Source organism: Physeter macrocephalus, chromosome 12 (assembly GCF_002837175.3).
Source record: "Physeter macrocephalus isolate SW-GA chromosome 12, ASM283717v5, whole genome shotgun sequence".
Classification (NCBI taxonomy): Eukaryota; Metazoa; Chordata; class Mammalia; order Artiodactyla; family Physeteridae; genus Physeter; species Physeter macrocephalus.
This window is the reverse complement of record NC_041225.1, coordinates 60,456,613-60,483,321: the sequence shown is the minus strand read 5'-3', so window position 1 is coordinate 60,483,321 and position 26,709 is coordinate 60,456,613. Positions and strand designations below refer to the sequence as shown.

Sequence of the window (26,709 nt, the reverse complement as noted above, 5' to 3'; positions counted from 1 at the left end):
GTGTCCACACCTTAGAGTTCACACAGTGTCCATCCTTCCAATTCATTCTCTCTACATTTCTATCCATGTATTTTTTTACATATACACCTATTATTTTGATTGTTTAATGCTCTACATGTTTCATGCTCTGTGGCTTTTTAAAAATTATTATGAAATAAATTCACAGGAAAAGATATATACTTGCTTTTTCTCTTTTTTCTTTTAATTAATTAATGGCTGGGTTGGGTCTTTGCTGTGTGCAGGCTTTTCTCTAGTTGTGGCGAGCGCGGGCTACTCTTCGTTGCAGTGTGTGGGCTTCTCATTGTGGTGGCTCCTCTTGTTGCGGAGCATGGACTCTAGGGGCGCGTGCTCTAGAGTGCAGGCAGGCTCAGTAGTTGTGGCACACGGGCTTAGTTGCTCCGCGGCACGTGGGATCTTCCCGGACCAGGGCTCAAACCTGTGTCACCTGCATTGGCAGGTGGATTCTCAACCACTGCGCCACCAGAGAAGCCCTACTTTTTCTCCCTTTAATTACCAACTTCAAGTGCTGGTGTCCCTGGAACCTCCTAAGTTGATCATTAAAAATTTTTTTAATGAGTTTATTAATTTTTTTTTTGTATATTTGTGTTTCAGTTTGTTGCAGCCATTATTCTTTTGGGTGCTCAAATTGTTCCATCTTTGGCCACTGGGAACCCCATCGCATCAGCTCCTGTGTCATTTGACACACCCCATTAGTTTTTTTTTTTCCTGAAATACCTTTTTAAAAAAAATTTTTTTTAACATCTTTATTGGAGTATAATTGCTTACATTGTTGGGTTAGCTGTATAACAAAGAGAGTCAGCTATACATATACATATATCCCCATATCCCCTCCCTCCCACCCTCCCTATCCCACCCCTCTAGGTGGTCACAAAGCACCGAGCTGATCTCCCTGTGTTATGCAGCTGCTTCCCACTAGCTATTTTACATTTGGTAGTGTGTATATGTCAGTGCCACTATCTCACTTCGTCCCAGCTTACCCTTCCCCCTTCCCCGTGTCCTCAAGTCCATTCTCTACGTCTGCATCTTTATTCCTGTCCTGCCCCTAGGTTCTTCATGATTCTGACTTACTTCACTCTGTATGACAGACTCTAGGTCCATCCACCTCACTACAAATAACTCAATTTCATTTCTTTTTATGGCTGAGTAATATTCCATTGTATATATGTGCCACATCTTCTTTATCCATTCATCTGTCGATGGACACTTAGGTTGCTTCCATATCCTGGCTATTGTAAATAGTGCTGCAGTGAACATTGTGGTGCATGACTCTTTTTGAATTATCGTTTTCTCAGGGTATATGCTGAGTAGTGGGATTGCTGTGTCATAACCCCATTAGTCTTTGATAGGTCCTTATTTTCAGGGCAAATAAGACCATCTAGGCTTATGTGGCATAATTCCTGTCCCAAACCTGGAGCCCCCTTATTTTAGAGGGGAATGATATTTAGAGAGCATTGTCAGGTGATTGACACATGGGGAATTTGGAAATTGCCCCATCCTATCAGTAATATGTAAAAATGTATCAGCTTTATAATTAAAATCCTGATCTCTAGAAATCTTCATTTCTTAGTATAAATACCATAGAAACCCCATGTGAAGTGCCAACTGTTGTTACACACTGGTCAGATAGCCATAAATGAAGCCCCATAACTATGTCTGTTCCTGTAAAATTCACTGATAGTGTCAAAAATCTTTGGTTTTATAGCTTAAGAGTTCTCAAATCATTTAGTAGTCAGCGCTCTTGTTCTTTAAAGAGGACACTGAGTTCCAGAAATGTGATGGAATTATTGAGGGAGTGTCCATTCCCTGGTCACAGCCCAGGTTTGTGGCTGTTTGATTCTTCAGATAGCAAGTATGATTGTTGTTGTCTTGGTTGAAGGAATTTTAAGCCCCAGAAGGATATTATGAAAGAAAGGCATGACCCTTCTGTGCCTTCGTGAGAGCACGGCTGCAGATTTTGGCACTGACTAGTTTGATTGCCTCAAATTTTTGTTATGTATTCTGTGATCCAGGTACATTTCCAAGATTTTTTTTTTTCCAAAAAAAAAAAGTGTGTGTATCTCAGTTGTTTTATGCTGTATGCACTGTCTAGTTCTCACTCGCATTTTTGTTTTTGTTTTTGTTTTTGTTTTTTTTTGCGGTACGCGGGCCTCTCACTGTTGTGGCCTCTCCCGTTGCGGTGCACAGGCTCCGGACGTGCAGGCTCAGCGGCCACGGCTCACGGGCCCAGCCACTCCGCGGCATGTGGGATCTTCCCGGACCGGGGCACAAACCCGTGTCCCCTGCATCGGCAGGCGGACTCTCAACCACTGCGCCACCAGGGAAGCCCCTCACCTGTATTTTGAAAAAATTTTCTTGTTACTAGCTGCTAGTCCATTTGAACAGGTGCATCTCTGTTATATCTTGTCCTCCCAAAGTAGAAGCTTTTCATATAGTTTGTGCTTTTTTAAAAAGAATTACCTTCCCATAGTTCTTTCAGTCTGAAGGCAGGGTTGTACCTCATCCACCTCTTCACTGTCTGAAATAGTTATGTTAGCTTAAAAATTAATCTCTTTAAGAAACACCTTAGCAGGGCTGTTCCCAGTGCTTGGAAATCTTCCCTGTGTCCTCCACAGTCCATAGTACTGTTTAGCACAGAACAAAAGTGTTTCCCCTTTCCCCTTCTACAGAGTTAAAGATTTGGGGGCTTGGGTTTTTGTTTTTAATTTATTTAATCAAATAAACTAAAGTGTATTTGATAACCTTTATAAAGTTTTATACCTTAACATACTTGAAAAATTACTCTTGAATTTTATATTACATGAGAACATTTTAATAAAGGAAAAGCATAATTAGCTTATGAGAGTCTTGCTTTGAAAATTGATTGTAAATTTAATAAGGGTTTTATATTAGGCTGATTTTTATTGTCAAAGTATGTATAAAATCACTCTGAACTTTAGGTTAATTTCTACTGTTTGGGCCACCTTTCAGCATATTCCTTATGAAAGTTTGGGCTGCAATCTTTGTATGATCCCTGGGAAATTCTCTACTTGTTATCTTTTTCTTCATTGCAGGTTTCTGATGGAGTGTGAATGTGTTTCGTTTTTGTTCGTTGAGTTTTTTACTTCCAGGAGTCAGTTATCAAAAAGCTTAGCTTTTCAGTTTTAGGGTGGGAGGGAAATCTAGAAAAATTCCATGTGTTTTAGTATTTTTGAGAAACAGATTTACTCATGTTTTCTGGAACGTTTGTGTCCTGAAACACACCGTCTTCCTGGAGCCGACCATACACCATTAAGATATTCCTTATTCATATTAGCAATTTTTTTTTTTTTTTTTTTTTTTTTTTCTCAGTACGTGGGCCTCTCACCGCTGTGGCCTCTCCCTTCGCGGAGCACAGCCTCCGGATGCGCAGACTCAGCGGCCATGGCTCACGGGCCCAGCCGCTCCGCGGCATGTGGGATCTTCCCAGACCGGGGCACAAACCCGTGTCCCCTGCATTGGCAGGCGGACTCTCAACCACTGCGCCACCAGGAAAGCCTGCAAATTTTTTTTAAAAGACCACATTTAAAATAATATTTCTTTGTGCCTAATAGGTGTATTGAATTTAGTGTCATAAGACGTTTTTCATATTTTGCTCTAGTTTTTCACAAGCAGAAATGGCTTGATCTTTTCTCTTTTCAAAACCCGTTAGAATGTTTAAAAATAAAGTCTTGATTCTTAAGTCTTTGCTATTTGTGAAGACTAGGTTACCACATAGAAGGAACTAGATATTTCATTATGAAGGAAGCTGCCTATTTCTTTCCAGTAAACTTCCTGTGATCTTACTTAGTCTGAGGGCATTATGAGAAATCTATTACACGCTGACAAATTCTTCAAGTTGACAGAAGAGACAGAATTCTCCCTATTTAACTAAGGGAAAAAGGTTTGTTGATTTGTCACTTTTGACAAAAATCATACATTTGCACACTTTCAATCATTTTAGACCTTCAGCTGTGTACTGTACTGTATATGTGTATCCCATCGTCTTTCCAAAGTCGACTGGTCATAGGTGAATTGTTACCTGTTTCTGATTTTGATTTTAACAGTGGGTAATTTCTCAGTTACTTTAAAAAGGTAAACTTTGTATCAACATGATTTTCAAAGTTCTTAATAAAGTGTGGGTTTTTTTTTCTGTTGTTTTTTAATAGGTAAGTAATTTCTATGGTTTAAAATTCAAAAGATACAAAAAGTTATACAGAAAGAAGTCTTCTTACCTTTGGTCCACAATCACCCTGGTCCTTTCCCTGGAGGCGATGTTTGGAATACTTCCTTCAGCATCAAATAAAAATAGTTCTAAATATTGTCATGAATTCTGTTTAGTACGTTCATTAATTTCTGCTTATTTTTACAGAAGTGAATGGTGACTGGCAAAGAGCTGATGCTGTCTGGAATAAAATGCAAGAAGAAAATATTATTCCTCGTGGAAAGACATTAAGGTTATTAGCGGAAATCCTTAGGAACAGTAACCAAGAGGTTCCATTTGATGTACCTGAGGTAATTTGTTTTTAACTGTAAGCATAACAGATTTTGTTGTTTGTCTATAACTTTAGGTTATAGATTAGCCCAGCTTTACACTGAAAAGGTCACTGTTGTGTTTACCACTTTCTGTTTAATTGAATAATTTTATTTTTAAGTTGTGGTATGAGGATGAAAAACATTCCCTGACTTCATCACTCTCACCTGTAGAAGTTAGTCTCCAGAAAGAGCTATTGAATGCCTGCCACAGGAAGAAAGACAAAGGTAAACGTGTACACTGGGGTCTTCTTTCTGATAGCAACATGGGATCTAAGCCCAACAAATTAGTAGTGATCTCGGATAGAGATGGAACTTAAATTGTATATATTAATTATTTTCTTTCATTTTTTAAGTTAACAAAGACATTATGGGACAATTGGGAAAATTTAAATATCGACTGAGTAGTGGGTCATTAAAGAATCACTCATTTTATTAGATACAATAACAGCATTATGATTTATAGGAAACTGTCCTTAAATTTTGAGATCTGTAATGAAGTATTGAGCAATGGGAAAAAAAATCAAGATTTCTGTAATTTATTTTAAAGTACTTAAGCCATAAAGAAAATGGTTAAATAAATCTGGCAAAATGTTAATTATTAGGTGTAGGTGATGGGTATATGGAGGGGGTTATTATACTATTCTTTATATTTTTCTGTACATTTGAAATTTTTCATAATAAAAACTAAAATAGTGCATTTTTTCAAAAATTACACTTTGAAAATAGCATTATCATTAATTTTTTGGCTAGTGTATTTGTTACATATTTTTATGTGAAAGCAAAAAATGATTAGGGCGTTAACCATCATACTAGTGTGTGTTAAGCAGTGTCTTGAGTTTGAAGGCAGGATATGAGCCCTGTTTCTAGGCATTTCTTCCCTTTCTTCAGTGGTAAACTTTCCTGAAGGTATGCCTACCTCTATTGTGACTATTTTAAAATTTCTTTGACCATCTTGAACCCTCTGATACAAGCTTGCCTATCACATTCTAGATGTTTTCATTTAGACTTCGTTGTACTCTCCCCAGATCATATATTACTTTTCTTTCCTTCATTTTTGTTAATTTTTCTCCATAGAATGCTCCTGTTACCTTTAACTCCTCCAGTTTTTGTGTACATTTTCAAGTATGCTTTATGGTAATTTAACCATTATGCAGCAGATTTTCTTTTCATTTTAGTATTGACAGTTTTGAGCTCCCTTCAGTAGAAAGTCATCAATTTAGAAATTTATAGAACCTTTTAATTTCTTTTTTTTAATATTGTATTTTAAATTTACTTTTATTTATTTATTTATTTTTGGCTGCGGTGGGTCTTCGCTGGTGCACACTGGCTTTTCTCTAGTTGTGGCAAGCGGGGGCTACTCTTCGTTGCGGCACGCGGGCTTCTCATCGTAGTGGCTTCTCGTTGCAGAGCACCGGCTCTAGGCGCATGAGCTTCAGTAGTTGTGGCACGTGGGCTCAGTAGTTGTGGCTCGCCGGCTCTAGAGCGCAGGCTCAGTAGTTGTGGCACACGGGCTTAGTTGCTCCGTGGCATATGGGATCTTCCTGGACCAGGGATCGAACCCGTGTCCCCTGCATTGGCAGGCAGATTCTTAACCACTGCGCCACCGGGGAAGTCCGAACCTTTTAATTTCTTAACTAGAAGTTTTGTGACACTGACGTAAAGTGTCCGAAGGAGGAATTAAGCTAAGCTCTTATGCTTTCTTAATACTGCAGAGTAACTTTTTATTCTTTCTGAGTCATTTTCCTTTGTTGCATATTCAGTCTATATATCCCTGAGTCTTTCACCATGAATCTCTTAAACCTAAATATAAAGTTCATTATTATCAATACTATCTAAATATTCTACTGGAATTTTGATTTGATTGAAATGAATGTAAGGTTAGTGTATACTTCCTGTTTAAAGATTCCAAAGCTCCATATATTGCCTTTTTTTAATTGTTGTTTTTATTTAAGTAAAAACATTTTAACCGGCTAACTAAATATAATGCAGTGTATATTATAAATGTAAAGATATACCCCTATTCTAGTTTTTTTTTAATTAAAAAAAAAATAAATTTATTTAATTTATTTATTTTTGGCTGTGTTGAGTCTTCATCGCTGCGCGCTGGCTTTATTTGTGGCGAGTGGGGGCTACTCTTTGTTGTGGTGCACAGGCTTCTCATTGCAGTGGCTTCTCTTGTTGCGGAGCACGGGCTCTAGGCACGCAGGCTTCAGTAGTTGTGGCTCGTGGGCTCTAGAGCGCAGGCTCAGTAGTGGTGCACAGGCTTAGTTGCTCTGTGGCATGTGGGATCTTCCTGGAACAGGGCTCAAACCCATGTCCCCTGCATTGGCAGGTGGATTGTTAACCACTGTGCCACCAGGGAAGTCCCCTATTCTAGTTTTAATATACAGTTTACATTTATCTAGTTGGTTTCATTCTGTTAATGCTGCAGAGGTTTGAGTTACTTTTGTGTATATCTCAGAATTGAATGCTTGGCAAAATATGAATACTTTGAAAATTGAATTCAAGACTACAGTTTTAGAAACCACTAGTAAGTTTTTCTAGATTTTGTTACCTTAAATATTCAAATTGTACTTACTGTGTATTTTCATTCAGCAAAGTAGTGAACTATTATATATGCTTGTTGGGATGTAGCCAATAATTGCAGTACATCATAACTTCTAAGCTCTATTAAAAGGAAAATATATGCATTATGTACTGAATGATAGATTCTGTCTTTTCTTAGTTAATATACAAATATTAAGATCATAACCTTTTTCTCTTGTTTTCTCTGAATTTAGCTTGAAAGTTAACTAAGTTTTTGATATTGTCACTTCAGTTTAATTGAAGGGCTAATTCAAACTCCCCTAACTTGTAAACACAAGCATAATTTCTGCTTGTTTAGAAACCTCTAAAGTAGCTCAGAATGTTCTTCTGAGCATTAATATCATGTTCATTCCTATTTGTGTGTTCTTTATTTCTTTACATGGAGCTTTATATCCATAAAAGTTCTTATGTGATAGTTCAGTTATGCCCCATCTTTATTGTGATTTATTTATACACACCAGAGTGTGGATTGTAGTTTCAGTTGGATGTTTATAGCCAGGCAATTTTATTTCAGAAAAGTAAGTGACTGAAAAGTGTAGTTACTTCTCTTTTAGTAACATCTTTTCATTCACTGACAGTTATTGTGAACAAGTGAAATAAAACTGTTAATCAGTCAAACAAATGTTGCTTAGTTTACTTGTTAGATATCTGTGTATTTGAAAATTGTATGTTTTTGTATAAGTCCTGTCGTAGCCAAATAATTTGATCTCCTAATTTTAGCATTACAGGCTATACTCACTGTAATGCTGTTGTGTTGGAGTCTTAACCGCAGGAACCACCCACTTACAGATTCAAGATCGCTTTAAAGTGAATCTTTTGCTCCCCTCAATCTAAATTATACCCCTGGTTTATTTGGACTTTAACACACATTTTGCAGTTTATTTTGAAACTGGAAACTGGGATCATCTTTTGATAAACAAATTCAGAAGAGCTCTTTTTCGTTTTTATTGGCATGAAAATAATTTATTGACTTTAGAGAGCTAGTATGAAAAATAATTTTGAAACGAAGCCCTTTCTGGTACCATCCATTTGGATTAAGTAGTAGTTTTCATAACTGTCACTTTTTTTTTTAAAGATTAGAAGAGTGATAACATCTGCTTGTTTGGTCAGTGTGTGTGTCTCTGTAGAGTGGTATAGTGAGTGAGTATTAAAAGAAGCAGAAATATGAGGGTTTGGGGCTTTGTTTTAGGGCTTTTCCCCCTCCTTTTTTGCCATTTCAGAATAATGTCATCTCATTTTTTGTTGTTTCTTTCCTTCATAGATGCATTTAATATTTTCCTGAAAGCAAAAAAGCAAAACATTGTGTTCAATAGTGAAACTTATACCAGTCTTATAAACTTACTGTTGATGAAGGATAATCCTACACAAGCAATGCAAGTGAAAGATTTGTAAGTATTAGTTCATCTGTTAAACCTCACACTTAAAAAAAAATATCAACTATCATTAGGATTTTTCTAATGATGTATTGTAGTAGCAGTTGCTTAATTGTCTTCAACTAGTCACAAAAATTATATGAAATGGTTTTCTAATTTTATGAGGGTTTTTAACCTACAAAAAATGTAACTTTTATTGGCCCTGCACATTGCAGTATATTTTATTTTACCTTATGTAACCTCACAACTCATGTATTCTATTCATATATAGAAAAGTGGTTTTAAAAATCATATTCTGTTTCTTGTTCAGCAACTCGATCTGTGTACCTTTTATGGTGGAAGCAGCCTGATACATGAAGACACCAAGGGCTTTGAACTTTAGGCAAGGGTTTGAATCTTACTTGAAAGCTCGTGGGAAAATTTCCTCCTATCTCTGAGCCTCAGTTTTTCTTCTGTATAAAGAGTAGATGATAATAAATATTACATTAATGATTTCTTCTAGTTATTGAAGGAGATAGAGTGAAGTAGAGAAAATATATGGTACTCAACACATTTTAAATGCCTTTTCTCTTTCCCCTTCTTGTTTTGTAATCTGTTTAGTGGTGTTGGTGTTAGTGGCAGTAGTGGTTTTGTCTCTGGCTAGTTCCCTAGAGTAAAATACGTTGTTAATCAGAACGAGAATAAAGTTTTCTTCCCTGGTGTTGTGTCAGTTAACTGACTCTGTTGTCTTATCCCCAAGGAGTTACCTTCAAAAGTTAAGTAATTAATCAGAAAGGGCCTAGAAAGGAGAAGATCAAGGTCACCTGCTCTGGAAGGTACACCTGTCCTGTTGATGAGTCAATAGCTTTATTTTCAATGGCAAAGGTCAGCCTTTTCCTAGTATATTGTAAGTTTTGAAATAATCTCTCCTGGCTAACTTTTGGCCTTCAAAATTTTTAAGTCGCAGCATTTTTGGAATATTAGAATCCTGAATAGAAAATGGGTGTTTGCCATTCTTGGAATTCACTGGAAAACCTGGCGTTAATATTAGTGTTATGTTAAAGTTGTGCACGATAGGGCCGTGTTTACTGTTTATGTTTCAGTACATTTTGAAAAATACGTTGTGTATGACTGTACTTGTCTGTGGAAATATATCTGTATCTATTGACATATACACACACACAGTATATGTGTATTCATATATATACATATAAGTACTATATATATATATGGATACACACACACACCATATATATCTATGATCTTGTATCACTTGTATGTCTTGATATAGGACAGTCACACTGAGACTTTTAAGTTCAGGGGGTTTTTTGTTTTGTTTTGTTTTGTTTTGCTGTACGCGGGCCTCTCACTGTTGTGGCCTCTCCCGTTACGAAGTGCAGGCTCCGGAAGCGCAGGCTCCGGAAGCGCAGGCTCAGTGGCCATGGCTCATGGGCCCAGCTGCTCCGCGGCATGTGGGATCCTCCCGGACCGGGGCACGAACCCGTGTCCCCTGCATCGGCAGGCGGACTCTCAACCACTGTGCCACCAGGGAAGCCCTAAGTTCAGGTTTTTTTTTTAAAGTTCAGGTTTTTAATGCATTGTGTCTCATTTGTGTTTTTACTCAGTTGTTAATTAAATTATCTATCTCTGGAATGTTCAGTACATCCTCAATTAGTGACTTGGAAAATGTGACATTGAACAACATCCTGTCATCTGTAACCATTGAAGTCATCCAGGAGGTGCAGGGTTTCTCCTACAGTTACTTTTCTTGGAAAATTATTATCTAAACACTATCCACAATTATCAAAGGTGTTTTGAAGCAACGGTGATTTGGGAGGAAAGGGTGGCAGAAAAAAGAGAGGAACATTTTGTGTTGAGAATGGGGTATGATTAACTGAGGAGATGGAAGCAAAGAAAGAAAACTTTTTCAAAATTCTTCTAATCCTGAGGTTGGTCACAAAGACCTCTGAAATACTTCCCAGAAGTACAGATTATAATTCTTTCATTTTAATTGGGCTTGTTCTAGAATGGTGAGCCTCACATTCTGGTAGCATAAACAGATAACCCACCACCCACCCCAAAGGTTCTGACTCACCTGATCTGGCATGGGGCCCAGGAATCTGCGTTTTACTAAACACCCCAGGTGAGTCAAGAATCATGTCTTAAACATTTTGATCACATACCATTATCAGTGAGCTGTACTACTGTAAGTATATGATATGTAAGTATATTATAGAACATACTCCAAAAATAGCAGTTTTTTGGAGAATAAGATTTAAAAATAGAAACTTAAACATTTTCTTCCCTCACCCTAGAGCATTCACACAGTGTGCATACCTCTTGCTGGAGACCCCTGATCTAGAGTAGTTTTTCAAATTGCATTTCTAACCTGTTAGTGGATCATGGACTCTATTTAGTGGGGCAGAATCAACATCTTTTTTAGTTAAAAAGAATAGAAAATATCAAAGCATTCCATGTAGTAAAGATATTTTGTGGGCTTCCCTGGTGGCGCAGTGGTTGAGTCCGCCTGCCGATGCAGGGGACACGGGTTCGTGCCCCGGTCTGGGAAGATCCCACATGCTGCAGAGCGGCTGGGCCCATGAGCCATGGCTGCTGAGCCTGTGTGTCCGGACCCTGTGCTCTGCAACGGGAGAGGCCAAAACAGTGAGAGGCCCGCATACCACACACACACACACACAAAGATACTTTGTGAACGTTTGCTTTCAGTTACATGCGCATGTGTATATCAGTGCACTGGTATGTACCATAAAACATCGTTTCTTACTATGTCTGACTGAGAACCTTGATCAAACAAGTGTGAAAGATGTTGACCTAGAAGATGGTTATAAGCACAGCCCTTCTATTTACACTTATGCCCACAACCTGTAAAATGTAGGTTTATCTTCTTTCCTTCCGTCCCTCTCTAGATGTTCATGAAACCTTTCTGTTCTCCTGAGGTTACTTTTATCTTCCCTGTGTTATCCTTCTGGGAGTATTTTGTAGCTGCCTTCCCCATGTAGTTGTGTGGGCCCAAAGAGAATCCTAGATGCCAAGCTTTAGAATGCCCAGAGGCACTTAATGTGGGGATCTGTGCACATCCTTTTCCTTGAACCAATAAAACGTTATATCTGACTATGAAGAATCGTATCTTGGGTTAGATCTACATTGGGTACTTTTGAAAATAACTCTGGACTGGGAATTTAGAAGCGGAAGTTAGAGTTCCAGTTCTCTGTTACTGGAGGAATGTCGTATAACTTCTCTGGATTTGTTTCCTGGTTCCAGCATTGCCAGTGTTCCACTAGGTCATCTCTTCCCCTTCTGGCTCTGCATCAGTGATCAGAATGAAAAAGAATTGTTGCTTTTTTTTTTAAGAGGCATCTTTATTGTAATATGGTGTGACCAAACGAGCTACTGTAGCAAGTGGTGGTACCCCCAGTATTACTCTGGCACTACTACTCTCATATTACTCTATAAATAGCAGTCTGTCAATCTTAAGAGCAATTGTTTTCCCTGTGAGCTAATGCAGTCTTTGTTTTTGCTGTACCTTTGCTGTCTCTAATGTGTTGTGGATTCACTTGACTACTAGTGAGATTTCTGCAGTTTCATTAAGAAGGTTATTTAACCTTCCCAACAAGTAATGGAACCTCAGAAGTAACAGATGCCTGTAAAATTTTTGAAAGAAACAAAGAAAGAATGACTTTCTTTCATTTTTAGTTAGAATTACAACATTTCCTTGTGTTTCAAAATAAAAGTTTAGGTATAGTGAATTCTTTCAAGGGAGGGGAACTGCTTATTCATAGAGCAGTACTGGTTATAAATTGTTATTTTAAATCTCCGTTAACACTGAACTGTATACTTAGGAAATTTGAGAATCGTGGTGATTAGCTCTGCTTTATCTTTCAAGAATAGCACTTCATTTTCTCTTGTTCCTACTAGCTTCTTATTTTATTCTGTCTAAAAATAATGCTAAATTAATAACTGATGGTTTTTACTGGGTTGGCCAGTTTTTGTTTTCCAAAGTAAGATAAATTCTAATCACTGCCTAATGTCCTATGTGCATGTTATATAAGTACAATCCGTAGACCAGTCATAGCTCTGAAATCTCTAATATGAAACTTTCCATGTGATAGTATCTTCTTTGGTTAAGACAGAGTAATTTTTGCAGTTGATTGTAAGTTAAAAGATTGATACCCTTTCACTCTGCAATTTTTTTTATTTTAGCAGTTCTAAAAATGAAAAGAAAATGTCTGGAATTCTGTGCTGTCCAGTCCAGTAGCCACTAGCCATAAGTGCCCACTTAAATTTAAATTATTAAAATTAAATATAATTAAGGTTTCCATTCCTCCATCACGGTAGCCAGGTAGCCACATGTAGCTGGTGGCTACCCTATTGGACAGCATGGATAAGGAATATTCTCATCATCACAGGAAGTTTGATTTGACATCTCTGTACTAGATTTTTTTCCAAAAGGAAAGATCAAAATTATGAGTCAGAAGTAAACGTCTCTTATTTTATTGTATGAATGAGTACACTGCAAAATTACCAGTACCTTCTCTAGTTTTTCTCCCTTTGCCAGTTTGGAATATATTTTGGTTGTGATTGGTCAGTTTCTACATATGTAAAACATGTATATGTTCAGCATGTAATAGAGCTGGGGAGAGTTTTCTTCCTATTTATCTTCACTTTCAAATGTGTATTGAATACACACCTTCTTGAGATAGGAAGAGATTATTAAAAGAAAAATGTTCTCTGTTTTGAGATTTTCAAAAGGTTTGACAGTCAAGTGTGATGTCAGAAGTTTTGTTACCTTATGGTTTTAATGAATTGTAGGTAATATTTTCAAGTAAATATGGTATAATACTTGTAATAATGTTGGCATAAGAAGTGAGCTTAATTTTAATAGTGTCTCCTTGTTTATTTAATCATGCTAAAGATTGAGAAAGTAAATCCTTTATTTTCTGCAGTTTATAGTCTCATGTATGAGTTTTTGACTTAAGAGCTTTGACAGATGGGGTAAAGGAAAAAAGTCAAACTGAGCAGTGGGTGCTTTGGTGGGATTAAGAGGATCCTTCAGGGGATAAGAAAATCCTTCCCCCAGGGACAGTAGGGGGGAACCTCAGAGGCTGAAAGTGACTGAGAGGATGGGCACGTCACGGTGTCTTTGGAGGATTTTCTTGGGATTGACGAGAATAATTTAGCAGTGACCCTGCTTTTCTCGCAATCTGCTCAGTTTAGATGTTCATGTCGGTAGGCCGAGGTTGTTGGCAGCAAGATCATCACTGAGCTTGATAAGGCAAATGGCAGCAATTGCTTTTGCTCCTTTTGACCTGTGGAGATTTCCTAATGGGAGATAAACCCTAGGGGCATTAAGGATGCTGAAATTTCATCACAGGAGATATGCAAACAATGTAGCAAACAGAAATCATCTCTGGCTAGGGTTCTTCTTCTTCTTTTTCTTTTTTTTTTTAATTATGTAGGTTTTAGTCATAAGAAAAGTGAGTTTTTGCTCTTGAGTTTTAAAAAGTTAGGGAGTTTCAAATTTAAGGCTGGGACAAGATTGTGTGAAATTTTACATTTTAATGTAGCAGTGGTTTTAGTTCTGCAGTATATTCACCTTTAAAAATTGTATGTATCTAGATGACAGAAATTTGAAAATTAATCAGCCAAATGATATGGTGTTAGTAATATGCTTTAGTTTATATTTAAAATATAAAGTGCTGAAAATAAATGCTCATTTTTGCTGAAAGAATAGTTTTACACTTTATAATTATGGTGAGTGTAGAAAAAAGAGGAAAAAGTATCCAGCTTAGGGTACAGCAGAACAATGCAGGGCATGCAGTTATTTTAGTCATCTAATATGTCAGCATTCAAGAATCTGAACCGATTGTTTAAAAAAAATCTTGTACTTTGTTTCTTTTGTTGCTCATTTCCAACTTTGTCATCTGTCAGAATGCAAAAAAAAATTATCCTTCTATAACCATTGACAGGATAACACAAAAGCTGTCTCCAGGTCGATATTTTGCAGCAATATTTTTAACATACGAACAGTAGTTTTTATAATTTCACCTTGGTGCTCAACCATTTATTATCGTATCAGAAGCATGTCAGTAATTCCTTTCTAAATGTCTGCTTCTTTTAGCGCTGAGACCCACATCAAGGGCTTCACACTGAACGATGCTGCCAACAGCCTCCTCATCATAACGCAAGTTAGGCGGGATTATTTGAAAGGTATGTCACAATGCTTGACCTTTACGTCACATTAATGCCTCTGCAGATTTTTCTTGTAACGCCCTTCGAATACTTGGATAAAGGAGTCCATTTAGCAAATTACCTGCTTATCAAGAGCCTTTTGTGGTAGCTGAGAGACGTAAATTACTGTACATGCATTTATAATACAGCTTGAATATGAATGTACTTGTCATTTGACCACTTAGTCCAGTTTCCATTCCATTTAACACAAGATGGGTTTTCTTAAGATGAATCACAGCTCTTCAGACATGCAAAATTTGTGTTCCAGAAGGAGAGAAAGTACAGGCTTTCAAGTGCGTTAAAATTCACAGCACAAGTCATTTTGCTTTGGAAATTAACATACTTTAGAGCATCTGAAACAATTCCCAGCAGTTGTTTCTTGCATATTGTGTTGGTTGTATGTGAGTTAGCAGATGAGTTAAATTGAGTGTTAAATGTGTGGGATTGTGCACCAAATGATTATAATATTGATTTTTAAAACTTAATCTAATACTTTTTTAATAGTTCATAATACCAACAGAAGTAAGATAACGGTGTTTGTTTGGAGTTTCGAGTTTTTGAATTAAGAGGATAACACCAGAAAAATGTGGAGATGACTTTGGGGAAGGTTGAGATGAGGCCATTTGTTTGGTAGAGGCTGTTTATGGGTTTGCAGAGGGATGGATTTGGATCGGATGGTCTTATGAATGAGCTCCCAAGGGGAAAAATGAATCTCTTAAATTTAGATAAGCATCTTTTCACATTTAATTTTACATTTGAATTTTAGTTGATACAGTAACACCATGGTTTTGCCGATACAACAAAACACACTTAGGAACTCTTTAAGGAAGGTTGAAACAGCTCTTTAACCGTTAAATATGTTGCCTAGTTTCTTCCTCACTCTGTATATACTCCTCACTTGCATGCTTATAAAATAATTTCACATCTCTGAAAGTTGCTGTCTAATTGTGCAGCTTTAATGTTGCCTGTAATGCCTAGAGGTATTGGTCTTTGGACGTCTTCCTAATTGGTTAGGACTGAGTTTGTAAGTGATGATTTCTGCCTATGCAGAATTGCTGCCTCAGTATTCTACAGGCAGGACCAGCCTGTTAGACAGCCTTCAGTCATAATTGAGTGTTGTAGGGCTTGCTATTAAAACTTTAAAAGCTTTCATTTTCTTTGCAATAGAAGAGGCTTTTTGGCAGGTAGATATTTAAAAACAATTTTTTTCTACTTTTTAAAATTTTATTTTTTGGCCGCGACACGCGGCATGTGGGATCTTAGTTCCCTGACCAGGGATCGAACCCTGCCCCCTGCAGTGGAAGTGTGGAGTCTTAACCACTGGACTTCCAAGGAAGTCCCTGATAAACAGTTTTAAAACATTGAAAAATTAAACTTGCTCCCATATAAATAAGCTTATTTTTGTAAATTACATTTTGTAGACATGGAGATCAGAATAAAACGCTTTTTTTATTTCAAGGGGTTAATTTTTGAGCTGAATCTAATCAGTGTTTAACTTGACTGCTATCCCACTTGTATGTTAGGTACCCTGTGAAGACAACAAGAAACTATGATATAATTTCACATGTGTTTTCAGCTGTTCACCTGGAGGTTGGTTGAGAGCAGAAGCTGTGAACCCACCTCCCAATGCCTCGCCATGGACTAACCTACTGTGGTCATTGTCAAGGACAGGAATGCTGTTGGCACTATCCACATCTCCTTATTTTGCTCCATGGCTGACTAGAGCTCCCAATTAAAAAAAAAAAATTCAGGTTGCTTTTTCTCAATTCCATCTAAAGCAGGAAGAAAAATAAAGCCAGTTCAAATGCTGTTCTGGAATATTAATAGCTGATACATCACACCTTTGCAATATAATCAGTATTACTAGTAAATTAGGTGAGAGTGTGATAAGGACTCAGGGGGAGGGGTGTGGATGGATACTGCTTTTGGTGTCCCGTAAATCATGAACTGTGCAGAAGGCCAGCCCTGTATGGGAATATGATTTCCGTTCCAAGGTCCCATGCTCCCTTTGGATAGACATAAAATGATCTCTTCTCCTCTATCCTCCACTCTTTCACACACACATGCACCCATAGATGCAGGCTCTGGGGTAGTTAGATTCTTGGGTTGGTGTCTAACAGTATGACCTTGGGGAAATTATTTAAATTATCTGTGCCTCAGTTTCCCACATATAAATTTGGTACTTACCTCAGAGGGTAGTTGTGAGTGTGACTGCTTAATACTGTGTCTGGCATGTAGTAAGTGCTCAACAAATGTAGTTAAAGCTCAGTAAATGCGAGTTACTATCATCACCATTGTTATCTTATTTTTGTTGCTATTTGATCCACTGGTGTGGGAAGATCCTTCCTGGCTGACAGTATTCTTGGCTAATAAAAATATTCCATATTGGGCTTCCCTGGTGGCGCAGTGGTTGAGAGTCTGCCTGCCGATGCAGGGGACACGGGTTCGTGCCCCGGTCCGGGAAGATCCCACAGGCTGCAGGGCGGCTGGGCCCGTGAGCCATGGCCGCTGAGCCTGTGCTTCCGGAGCCTGTGCCCCGCAACGGGAGAGGCCACAGCAGTGAGAGGCCCGCTTACCACCAAAAAAAAAAAAAAAAAAAAAAAAAAAAATTCCATATTATCTGTGTATGACCACCAGTTAAGATTTTATCAAGTTTATTTTCTATAGATAATATTATTAAAGTAGTATAAATAACATTTTTTGTTTCCTGTATGTTTGTGTGTATTTATAAAATTTTATTGAATATGCCTTTTATTTTTTATTTATTTATTTTTTTTCTTTTTTTTTTTGCGTTACGCGGGCCTCTCACTGTTGTGGCCTCTCCCGCCGCGGAGCACAGGCTCCGGACGCGCAGGCTCAGCGGCCATGGCTCACGGGCCCAGCCGCTCCGCGGCATGTGGGATCCCCCCGGACCGGGGCACGAACCCGTGTCCCCTGCATCGGCAGGTGGACTCTCAACCACTGCGCCACCAGGGAAGCCCTGAATATGCCTTTTAAACTGCCTATTTTCCCTTTTCCCCATTTGAGAATCACTGGTTTAGAATGTAGATTTGGAGTAATAATAAATTGTTTTTTCAGTAATAAATGCTTAAATTTATGATGTCTTTTACTGTATCACTTTTAATAGAGTGTTTAATTATTACCCTTTCCCCATTCTTCTGTTAAAGATAGACTGTTATTTGGAAAGCTGCTTTGAGGGTCTTACTTTTGTGTAGGTTACACTGCTTTAATTTCTATAGAGCCATTAAGTTTTCTTTGGTAGCAGTGATTGTTGTGCTAAGTATTACATTTTCCCTGCAGTCCACCACTTTATTTAATGTAATGATTTTGCTACCCTGGCACTTAAATCAGTAAATCAGAAGGATATTCCATATTTATCCATAATCACATACTTGTAAGTATGATACTTTAAAAAAAAAAAAAAAAAAAGAAAAAGAAACTCCTGAGGGGTTTCTCCCTGGGAATCTGATGAGCTTTATTTTCTCCGAAAAATCAGTGTAAGAAAATATCTGCAAAATATGTAATCGTGTAAAATAAATTTGTTAGTGTGTAAGTTGAGTGTCCCAGTTTGGCTGCTCTTCTTGTATGATCAGTCCTTTTTGGATTAGAAAGAGACATTGTTTTCAAGAAAGAATCTTTGCGGTATTAGAAGATTTTGATGATCATGAATCCTTTGAGTGTAATAAAATCTGGGAAAGTATGAATGTGGGTAGAGGTTACATATTTTTGGAAGGTCTTTAATTTTTAAAATTTTTCCTTATTTATATTTCTCTGAACTTGTCAACTTCTTTGAAATAAGTCACTAAATGTTATCCCTGAGTGGAATCCACATTCTGTCAGTAATATCTGCATTTTCTCTGTGACTTAAAGAAGAAATTTCTCTGGTCTCTGATATCTTACAGTCAAATAAATCTTTATTATTTTTTTTAGGTTTCTCATAAAGTATTAATATTTTTTGTAATATAGAATAAATTATTCATAGCTTTTTGTGTATAGTCATTTGGTGCTCATATTTAAAAGCTATAGTTTTCAAAACACATTAAAGTCAGTACAGTTCATATAAAAAAAACTCTGTCACCTGCTCTTCTATTGTAGATGCTCTGACAACACTAAAAACAGCCTTGGATCTGGAGCAGATACCTTCTAGGGTAGCAGTGACTCGCCTTATTCAGGCATGTGCCTTGAAGGGTGATACAGAAAGCATACAAGACATTCAGAAGTTGGTAAATGGACTCAAAGATTCAATTGGACTTTCCCGTATGGTTTTCATCAATAACATTGCTTTGGCACAAATAAAGAAGTGAGTATTTTCGAGCTTTCTTTTTCTCCATTGGATACTGGAAGGAACGTTATCTCAAATCCCACCTTTTAAAAAACTAGGGTATTAGAAACCATATCAACTACAGAGGAAGTATCGATGCCAGTTGCTGATTATTCTATAGCTATCAGGGAATAATTATATATTAACAAAATATGTTTTAGCTTTAAATTAAACCTTAAACAACATTTATCAAAATTTTCAAATTCATAAAACTTGCTTCACGGTTGGTAACTTTTCTCATTCGTACATTCCAGGCCCTTGTTGAAACACTTGGTTGCAAAAGTGAAAAATAAGTTCATTTGAATGTCGGCAACACTTGAAGGTGACACTCTACCAGAACATAGTGAAATGGAAGGCCCAGCAAGCTTGTTAAAAATACACATTTCCATCTTCCCCACCCTCCTACCCATCCACCCCTGTCAACACACATCCACACAAAGGGAGGTATTTAGAGATGATTCTCATACCACCATTTCTAGATTCCTTGTTGAGAATCACTACTGTAGAAGTAAATAAGAACTTGATTTTTATTAACCTCACTAGCAAAGTTAAAGATTCATGGGGGTAATTATGGAATTGACGTTTTTCATGCTTTTAGAAAAAAATGTTCTTTAGCAGTTAATCCTACATACATTTAAATGGGTTGTGATATGAAAATGTCATGTTGGTTTTTACAGGGGTTTTTGTTCCTCTTTCTTTGGGCAGAGAAGAGGTTTTGTTTTGTTTTTCACCCTTTTAAAACTATTTCCCCAAATAGAACTTTAAACTTTTCCTTTAATAAGAAAATGTGATTATTTTAAGTTAGAAGATCCAGAAAATTATCCAAGTCTTTGTTGCTGCACATGGGCTTTCTCTTGTGTGGCGAGCAGGGGCTAATCTTAGTTGCGGTGCGCAAGCTTCTCATTGCAGTGGCTTCTCTTGTTGCGGAGCATGGGCTCTAGGCGCATGGGCTTCAGTAGTTGTGGCACGCGGGCTTCAGTAGTTGTGGCTCACAGGCTCTAGAGCACAGGCTTAGTAGTTGTGGCGAACTGGCTTAGTTGCTCGGCGGCATGTGGGATCTTCCTGGCCCAGGGCTCAAACCCGTGTCCCCTGCATTGGCAGGCAGATTCTTAACCACTGCGCCACCAGGAAGCCCCTGGATGAAATTTTAAATGTTACCATATAAACAGTTTTATATGAGCCCGAGAATATGTTTTTATTCCCTATTAAATAATTCTCTAACTAAAACCCATAAGAAAAATTTATTGTAATGGTGTACTCATTTTTAGAGAATTCTTGTTTTAGGTAATAATTCCAACATAAAATTGATTATTTGGATTTCGAGTGCCATATCATAACTGTAAAGTATCAATTAAAGAGCATCTTAACCAAAAAGATAGTCATAAAGATAATTTTTTATCATAACTTGTTACATAAGGCCATGTGATTAATTTTTTAAAATAAAAAGTGTGAAGATACTTTTTTCTGAGAATTTTAGTATAAATTGAATATTTTTCAAATGTTATATATTATCTGACAAAACCAAATTGTAGTGACGGTGGGTTGAGAGGTGAAAATATACCTTTTGAAGACATCATCGGCATTTTTAAGAATCCTGAGATGTAATACATTATCTTTACTTCATGCAGTAGTGACCAGTTGCAGATTATAATGCCAGAGTTATATAGCATTTAAACAAGTTTTCATTTTACATCCAAACAGCTGCAGAATCAAATCTTTGAGATACAATAATTTTTTAAGTTATCGTCTTTAATTCTTCTCTATATCGTTGTTTGATCTTGTCTCTAGAGCAGTTTTTTAAAATAAGCAGCTGCTTCAGTTACTGTAGCATGAAGCACCCAGTGATTGCTTTTGCCACCTAAATGTGATTGGGTTCAACTTGCATAGTGTTTTTTACCTGGTTAATTGTAAATATATTTCCTTTTTTTCCTAAAGTGCTTGCATGTGTGAATCCCAAAGTACTCATACTGAAACTGCCTGCAATATTAATACTAAAGCAAGTATTTCCTTATAATTTATTTTACTTTCTTTTACAGCAGTAACATAGATGGTGCAATAGAAAACATTGAAAATATGCTTACTTCAGGGAACCAAACCATGGAACCTCAGTACTTTGGTTTGGCATACTTATTCCGAAAAGTCATAGAGGAGCGGTTGGAACCAGCACTTGAAAAGAGTAAGTTAGCTGTTCTAGCCAAAGAACACAGAAGCACTTTTTCGCTCTAGTGAGTCTGGACTGACTTTCTTTGGTGGATGAGTTAGTTATACCACTGTTTAAATGAAAGATTTTTCTTACCTGTCATTTTTTTGCAGTAAGCATCATGGCGGAGAGATTGGCCAATCAGTTTGCAATTTACAAGCCTGTCACCGATCTTTTCCTTCAGCTTGTGGATTCAGGCAAGGTGGATGATGCCAGAGCTCTCCTACAGGTAATGACCTGCCACACATGGAGCAGTGGGGCTTGTGGCTTGTGAGAAGTCAGTTGAGAAATTACTAGACTCAGGTGTGTGGTAGAATACCGGAAATGAAGTGTGTGCTGCTGCCTGCACATTTAAATTTGAACGTGAATCAAGGTTACATGACGGACTGGCTTGTAAGTTACAGGTTGCTGGTTTTAAAGATGCCAAATCGGACTAGAAATGTCTTCAGATTTAAGTGGGGGTGGGGCAAGACATGTTTTGCCAAAATGATTTAAAGTCAAATGTTTCTGTGCAGATAGGTAATGCAAAACAATTCCTTTGATTTCCTAGCTTAATTTCTCTAACGCTCTGTAAATACTGTGCATCACCATGGCAACACAGTTTGCAAACAAAAAGTAGGAAATGTTTGCTTTTCAAGTACAGCTTCTCTTGAATACTCAAACATTCTCAGTGCGTTATTCAAGATTTATTAAGAATTTGCTTTCTGTTCAGTTGTGTGTCACAGACACATTAAATGACAAATGCAGGTCTGTGTGGCCTGCACTCTCTCAGTTAAATTAGCAATCTTCAGGGAAGGAGACAACTGCATTCATGCCATTTTAACAGCACTAAATATAAAGCCGCGCGCCAAGTGCCGAGAGAATGGTGGGTGATCGTAGCTGCCACTGGTAATGTACACAAACAGGCACCACCGCGGAGCCCCTTCCCAGCAGGTGGCAGTCAAACAGTCACCGTGATCCCGCCAACGGCTGTGTTTGTATAGACTCCCTGTGTCAAATTGAGGCCTGGGACCAATTTCTGGTAGTAAATAGTATTATATTCACTTAACGTTTTTGCAAGCTGCGACACCTCTTAAGTAGTAGATCGGGAAGGTAAAACTGTACTCATTTGCTGGAGCTCTGCTTTTGATCCTTAAAGTTCATCTAGTTTAACAGTAGAATCCAAGTCATTTTTAAAAGGAATTCCTGAGACATTTCTCTGTGTTAATAACATTTTTGTAAAAAGTGTAAATTGGCACTGCCTCTCAGGCTTTTTTACTTTTGTTCCTGGAGAGAGAGAAATGCTAGTTAGTTGAGAATTTTCTTGTTTGGTTTGGTATGTTTACCTTTTTTTTTCCCCCTTAAAAAAATTTTTTTTTAAACAGAAAAGGCAATTTATGATGGGGATTTCAGGAATCTTTTCATTGTTTTATCTTGTTGCCTTTAGTATTAAAAGTTTTATCTTGAAAAGAATAAATTCTAATGCTTTATGTTTGTGTGTACATACCTAAGTGTACCCACTCACGGTATATGCATGTCTAGCTGGACGTGTGATAGTATTCATTCAACTTTAACACTCTGTGTTAGTTGTGATAGCTCTTTAGGAAGTCACACTTGGTATTTCATTTACCAGCTTGTTGATCAAGGCTCTTCTTAGTGAGCAGTCCAGAGTGGGAGACAGTGGGGATGTGGCAGCCGCCTTCAGAGCTGCATGTACCCACAGTGGCCTGTCTAGGGCTCTTGGCAACAGCCGAGCGTTGCTGCAACAGCTGTCTTTTCGTTTTTATCCCTTCAGTAGACTGAGGTTTCAGATGATAAACCCTTTACCCATTCTTTACCTGCTTGTCAAACAGTAAAAGATTATTCTTGCTGTAGTGAAGAATACTTTATTCACAGATGTCGAAAGCATCAGTTTATAGTGTAAATGTTCTGTGTGTCCCCAAAAGTTCTTTTTATACTAGTCATTTTAGTATTGACAGTGTTTTAAAGCTTTGAAAGAGCAATGCGCTTTTAGAAACTTAAGAGAATGACATCTGTGATGAGTGTAAACTAAAATAATGTCTAGCCATATTTGATTTTACTATAGCATCTAAGATGGGATAGACACTTGATTTATCTGGTCTGTCATATAAACTTTTTTTTTGAGTTTAACTTTTGTCTCTTTCTCAAGCACTGGCTGTCTCTATCGCAGTGAAAGCCTTTTATAAAATAGAGAGATTGAAATCAGTCCTTTTGTATGCATAAGTGTAGGTAATTATACTTTAAAGAGAACTTGCTTTGTACATTTTAATTTTTATAAAGAAACGAGCAGTTATCTCCCTGACACCTTATTAAATGTATAATTAACCTTATGATCCCTAGCTCACTTGTGAATGCTTGGCAGTATAATTGGAGGGGAATAGTGTTTCTTTTTTCCCTCTTTCTTTGCAGTCCTAAACCTCATTCTGTGGTTGTGGAAGCGTTGGTTGAATTTTTCTCTTTGCTTTTTAAACAGACCTTATACCTGCAGCACCAAGGACAACATGCATGAAAGCCTGGCCTAGCTTGCACTTGTTTTCTTTTTTCTTGCCTTAAAAAACACTGGTCGACTGTTAGACCTTCCTATTGGTAATGATACATTACTGTATTATTGTGAACTTTCTTAACTGGAAATATTCACCTTGGTCTGCTTGTTTATCAAAAACCTTCACTTACCAAATAATGTTTCAATTTTTAGAGATGTGGTGCAATTGCTGAACAAACCCCAATTTTCTTGGTGTTCTGTATTAGGAATTCTCGGAGATCCGGAAAGGTACGGTGCTATTGTACTTGCTGACAAATCAATAATGCTATGAGCTAGTCTTGTTCAGAGGTATTGAGTATCATGTAAGAGCTTGTCAGTTCAGGACCTTTTCTAAAAATACTATAGAGATTGAACACTTGCTGGCCTGTGCTTGTTTATGTCTTTAGATGTTGATGCGGAGTCAGTTCTGGCTCCTTGGTTGTATTGGAAATGCAAAACAACTTCATGCAGTGAATTCTCTATCCTTGTAGTTATGCATTGAGCCCCAAGAAAGGGCCCTTAGAAATGCAAGAAACAAATCACGTTGCTTGGGTCACTGGGTAAGTTTCACAGTGCAGAAGCACTGCTGAGGGAGACACCTACTACAGTGTCTCCTGTCAGGTGGCTCATGTAGAAACCATGAGGTAGATGAACCCATTAGCTTTAAAACTGTATGTGCCACGGATTCATGTTCTCAGTTTGTACAGTTACCTTATTTACACTAAAAGGTATGTGTATATGTGTGAAACAGAACCAAGTCTTATTTTTGATGTTTAAAAAAAAAGAATAAAAGCATATTTCAAAGATTTTTTTTTAGATGCAGTTTTTCATGGTGAGTGGGCACCAGAAACCCTGTTCTTAATTTATTTGGGCATATTATGAAGTTTTCAACTGAGCACCAATTGTAATGTTTGTTTTATGTGAAACATTTAGGTTGTTTCCAACTCTGGGAGGTCTAGTTTTCCTTAATTTTCACATACTTCCCCCGTACATACACTTTAAAAAATAATTTACCGGGGCTTCCCTGGTGGCGCAGTGGTTGAGAATCCGCCTGCCGATGCAGGGGACACGGGTTCACGCCCCGGTCCGGGAAGATCCCACGTGCGGCGGAGGGGCTGGGCCCGTGAGCCACGGCCGCTGAGCCTGCGCGTCCAGAGCCTTTGCTCCGCAACGGGAGAGGCCACAACAGTGAGAGGCCCGCGTACCACCAAAAAAAAAAAAAAAAAAAAAAAAATTTACCTAATTGCACTTTTTATCTCCGACTCATGTATTTATTTACAACAAACATCATTTAGAAAATATTTAGTTGTCCTTTTTTTTTCCTTTCAAAGAGACTGTATAAAATGGTGTAGTATTTGCAGATAACCTACCACACATCACCTGTATACTTTAAATCATCTCTAGATTACTTATAATACCCAATACAATGTGAATGCTATGTAAATATTTGCTGGTACACAGCAAATTCAATGTTTGCTTTTTTGGGCTTTCTGGATTTTCTTTATTTTTTTAATTTTTTTAATTAATTAATTAATTTATTTTTTTGGTCCGTGGTTGGTTGAATCTACAGATTCAGAACCCACTGGATACAGGGGGCTGACTGTACTAAGATATACAGAAGGGAAAATAGTCCATTAAATTGAACAGGCAGTTCTGTTGTACTGTTGTCAGGTTTTTTTGGTATAATGTCCATATATCAGTGTTTTCTTTCACTGTTCTTTTGAGTCATGGTAATGTTACCTATATTTAATTTTCTAGGCACCAACTGTGAAGTCTTTGTTAGAATTGATTCCTGAATTAACTGAAAAGGAAGAAGCATACACTTCCATCATGAAAAGCTATGGTAATAAGTTTAATCTGACTTCATTATTTAAGTGATTTAAATATTTGTAGTATAGTCAACTAAGTCTTCAGCTCAAAGGCAGTAATCCTAAATATCAGATAATTGCTTACGGTACAAAATTTATTTAGCCTTAGGATATGTTTTAAAACTGTATTTAAGAAAAATACAAAATTATTCATATAGTGTTAACATAAAGTATCTCTGAGCATCTTTTGAGGGGCCCTGATTTTGAGTAAGATCCCAGGTTCCTGGAAGGACTTGGAAGTCCACTTGGGTGTACATACTGGGAACCAATCCAGTCTCTCTAAGATGTTACGGAAAAACCTGAACGAACTATTTGGCCAACCCAATACAATGTAAAATGGGTACATATTTGAGACTGCCACTTGACTTGCCTGTTTACTCCTTCAGTGGCCTACCTACTCCTTTGAAATAACAAACACCTTAATTAAAAAGTGAGCCCCAAGGTTTTACCTGCAGTCACAACTGAAATTCTAGTCTTTTAAGCAGTTTCCTCCCTGATTGCCAGGCAATCACACATGAAAGGGAACCAGTCTAAAGTTTCCTCAGTAATCAAGATAAATGTTAGCATTTGTAAATTATGATCACCTGTCCATCTGACACCCACTGATTTGCTCACTTGAGGCAATGGGTAAATAATGAGTTGTTTTGTCGATTTTATTGTTGGCAGGACAGCAGATTGAGCAATCAGAATTCTCCATTTTTCTACCCTTATGAGTGGAACATGATATATTTCAAAATGGTGCTATAATCATAAAGTTTCTTCAAGTTTCGTTTGAGGAATTGGCAGATATTAAGTAATAACTAAGATGAAGTAGTGTAAAACAGCATAAAATTACTATTAAATTGTGTAATCCCACTCGGGAATTGGGAGGGAGAAGAGCAGGGAGATCAGGAAGTTTTAGTAAAAGGGAAGATATTAAAATTTTTGCAAATCAGCCACAAGTAGAAAGCCAGCTAAAGTTAGCTCCTAGGCTACTTCATCATCCAATTAAGTGAAATATTAGTGTAACTTGTATAGATGTATGTAGATTTTTTAATGTATATAAAATTTTTTTTGGTCAT

At 37.4% G+C, this 26,709-nt stretch overlaps 1 protein-coding gene across 4 annotated transcripts in view; it reads left to right on the top strand.

The window, feature by feature from the left end:
- Positions 1–26,709, top strand: part of LRPPRC (leucine rich pentatricopeptide repeat containing) — a 114,261-nt gene that overhangs the window by 79,099 nt on the left and 8,453 nt on the right. For all 4 annotated transcript variants that reach the window (XM_055089158.1, XM_055089160.1, XM_055089159.1 and 1 more), the window contains exons 28-36: positions 4,388–4,530; positions 4,671–4,776; positions 8,399–8,525; positions 14,629–14,717; positions 18,834–19,038; positions 21,096–21,235; positions 21,373–21,488; positions 23,955–24,029; positions 25,539–25,623. In XM_055089158.1, coding sequence (XP_054945133.1) covers positions 4,388–4,530; positions 4,671–4,776; positions 8,399–8,525; positions 14,629–14,717; positions 18,834–19,038; positions 21,096–21,235; positions 21,373–21,488; positions 23,955–24,029; positions 25,539–25,623 — 1,086 coding nt within the window. The remainder of the gene's footprint in view (positions 1–4,387; positions 4,531–4,670; positions 4,777–8,398; positions 8,526–14,628; positions 14,718–18,833; positions 19,039–21,095; positions 21,236–21,372; positions 21,489–23,954; positions 24,030–25,538; positions 25,624–26,709) is intronic.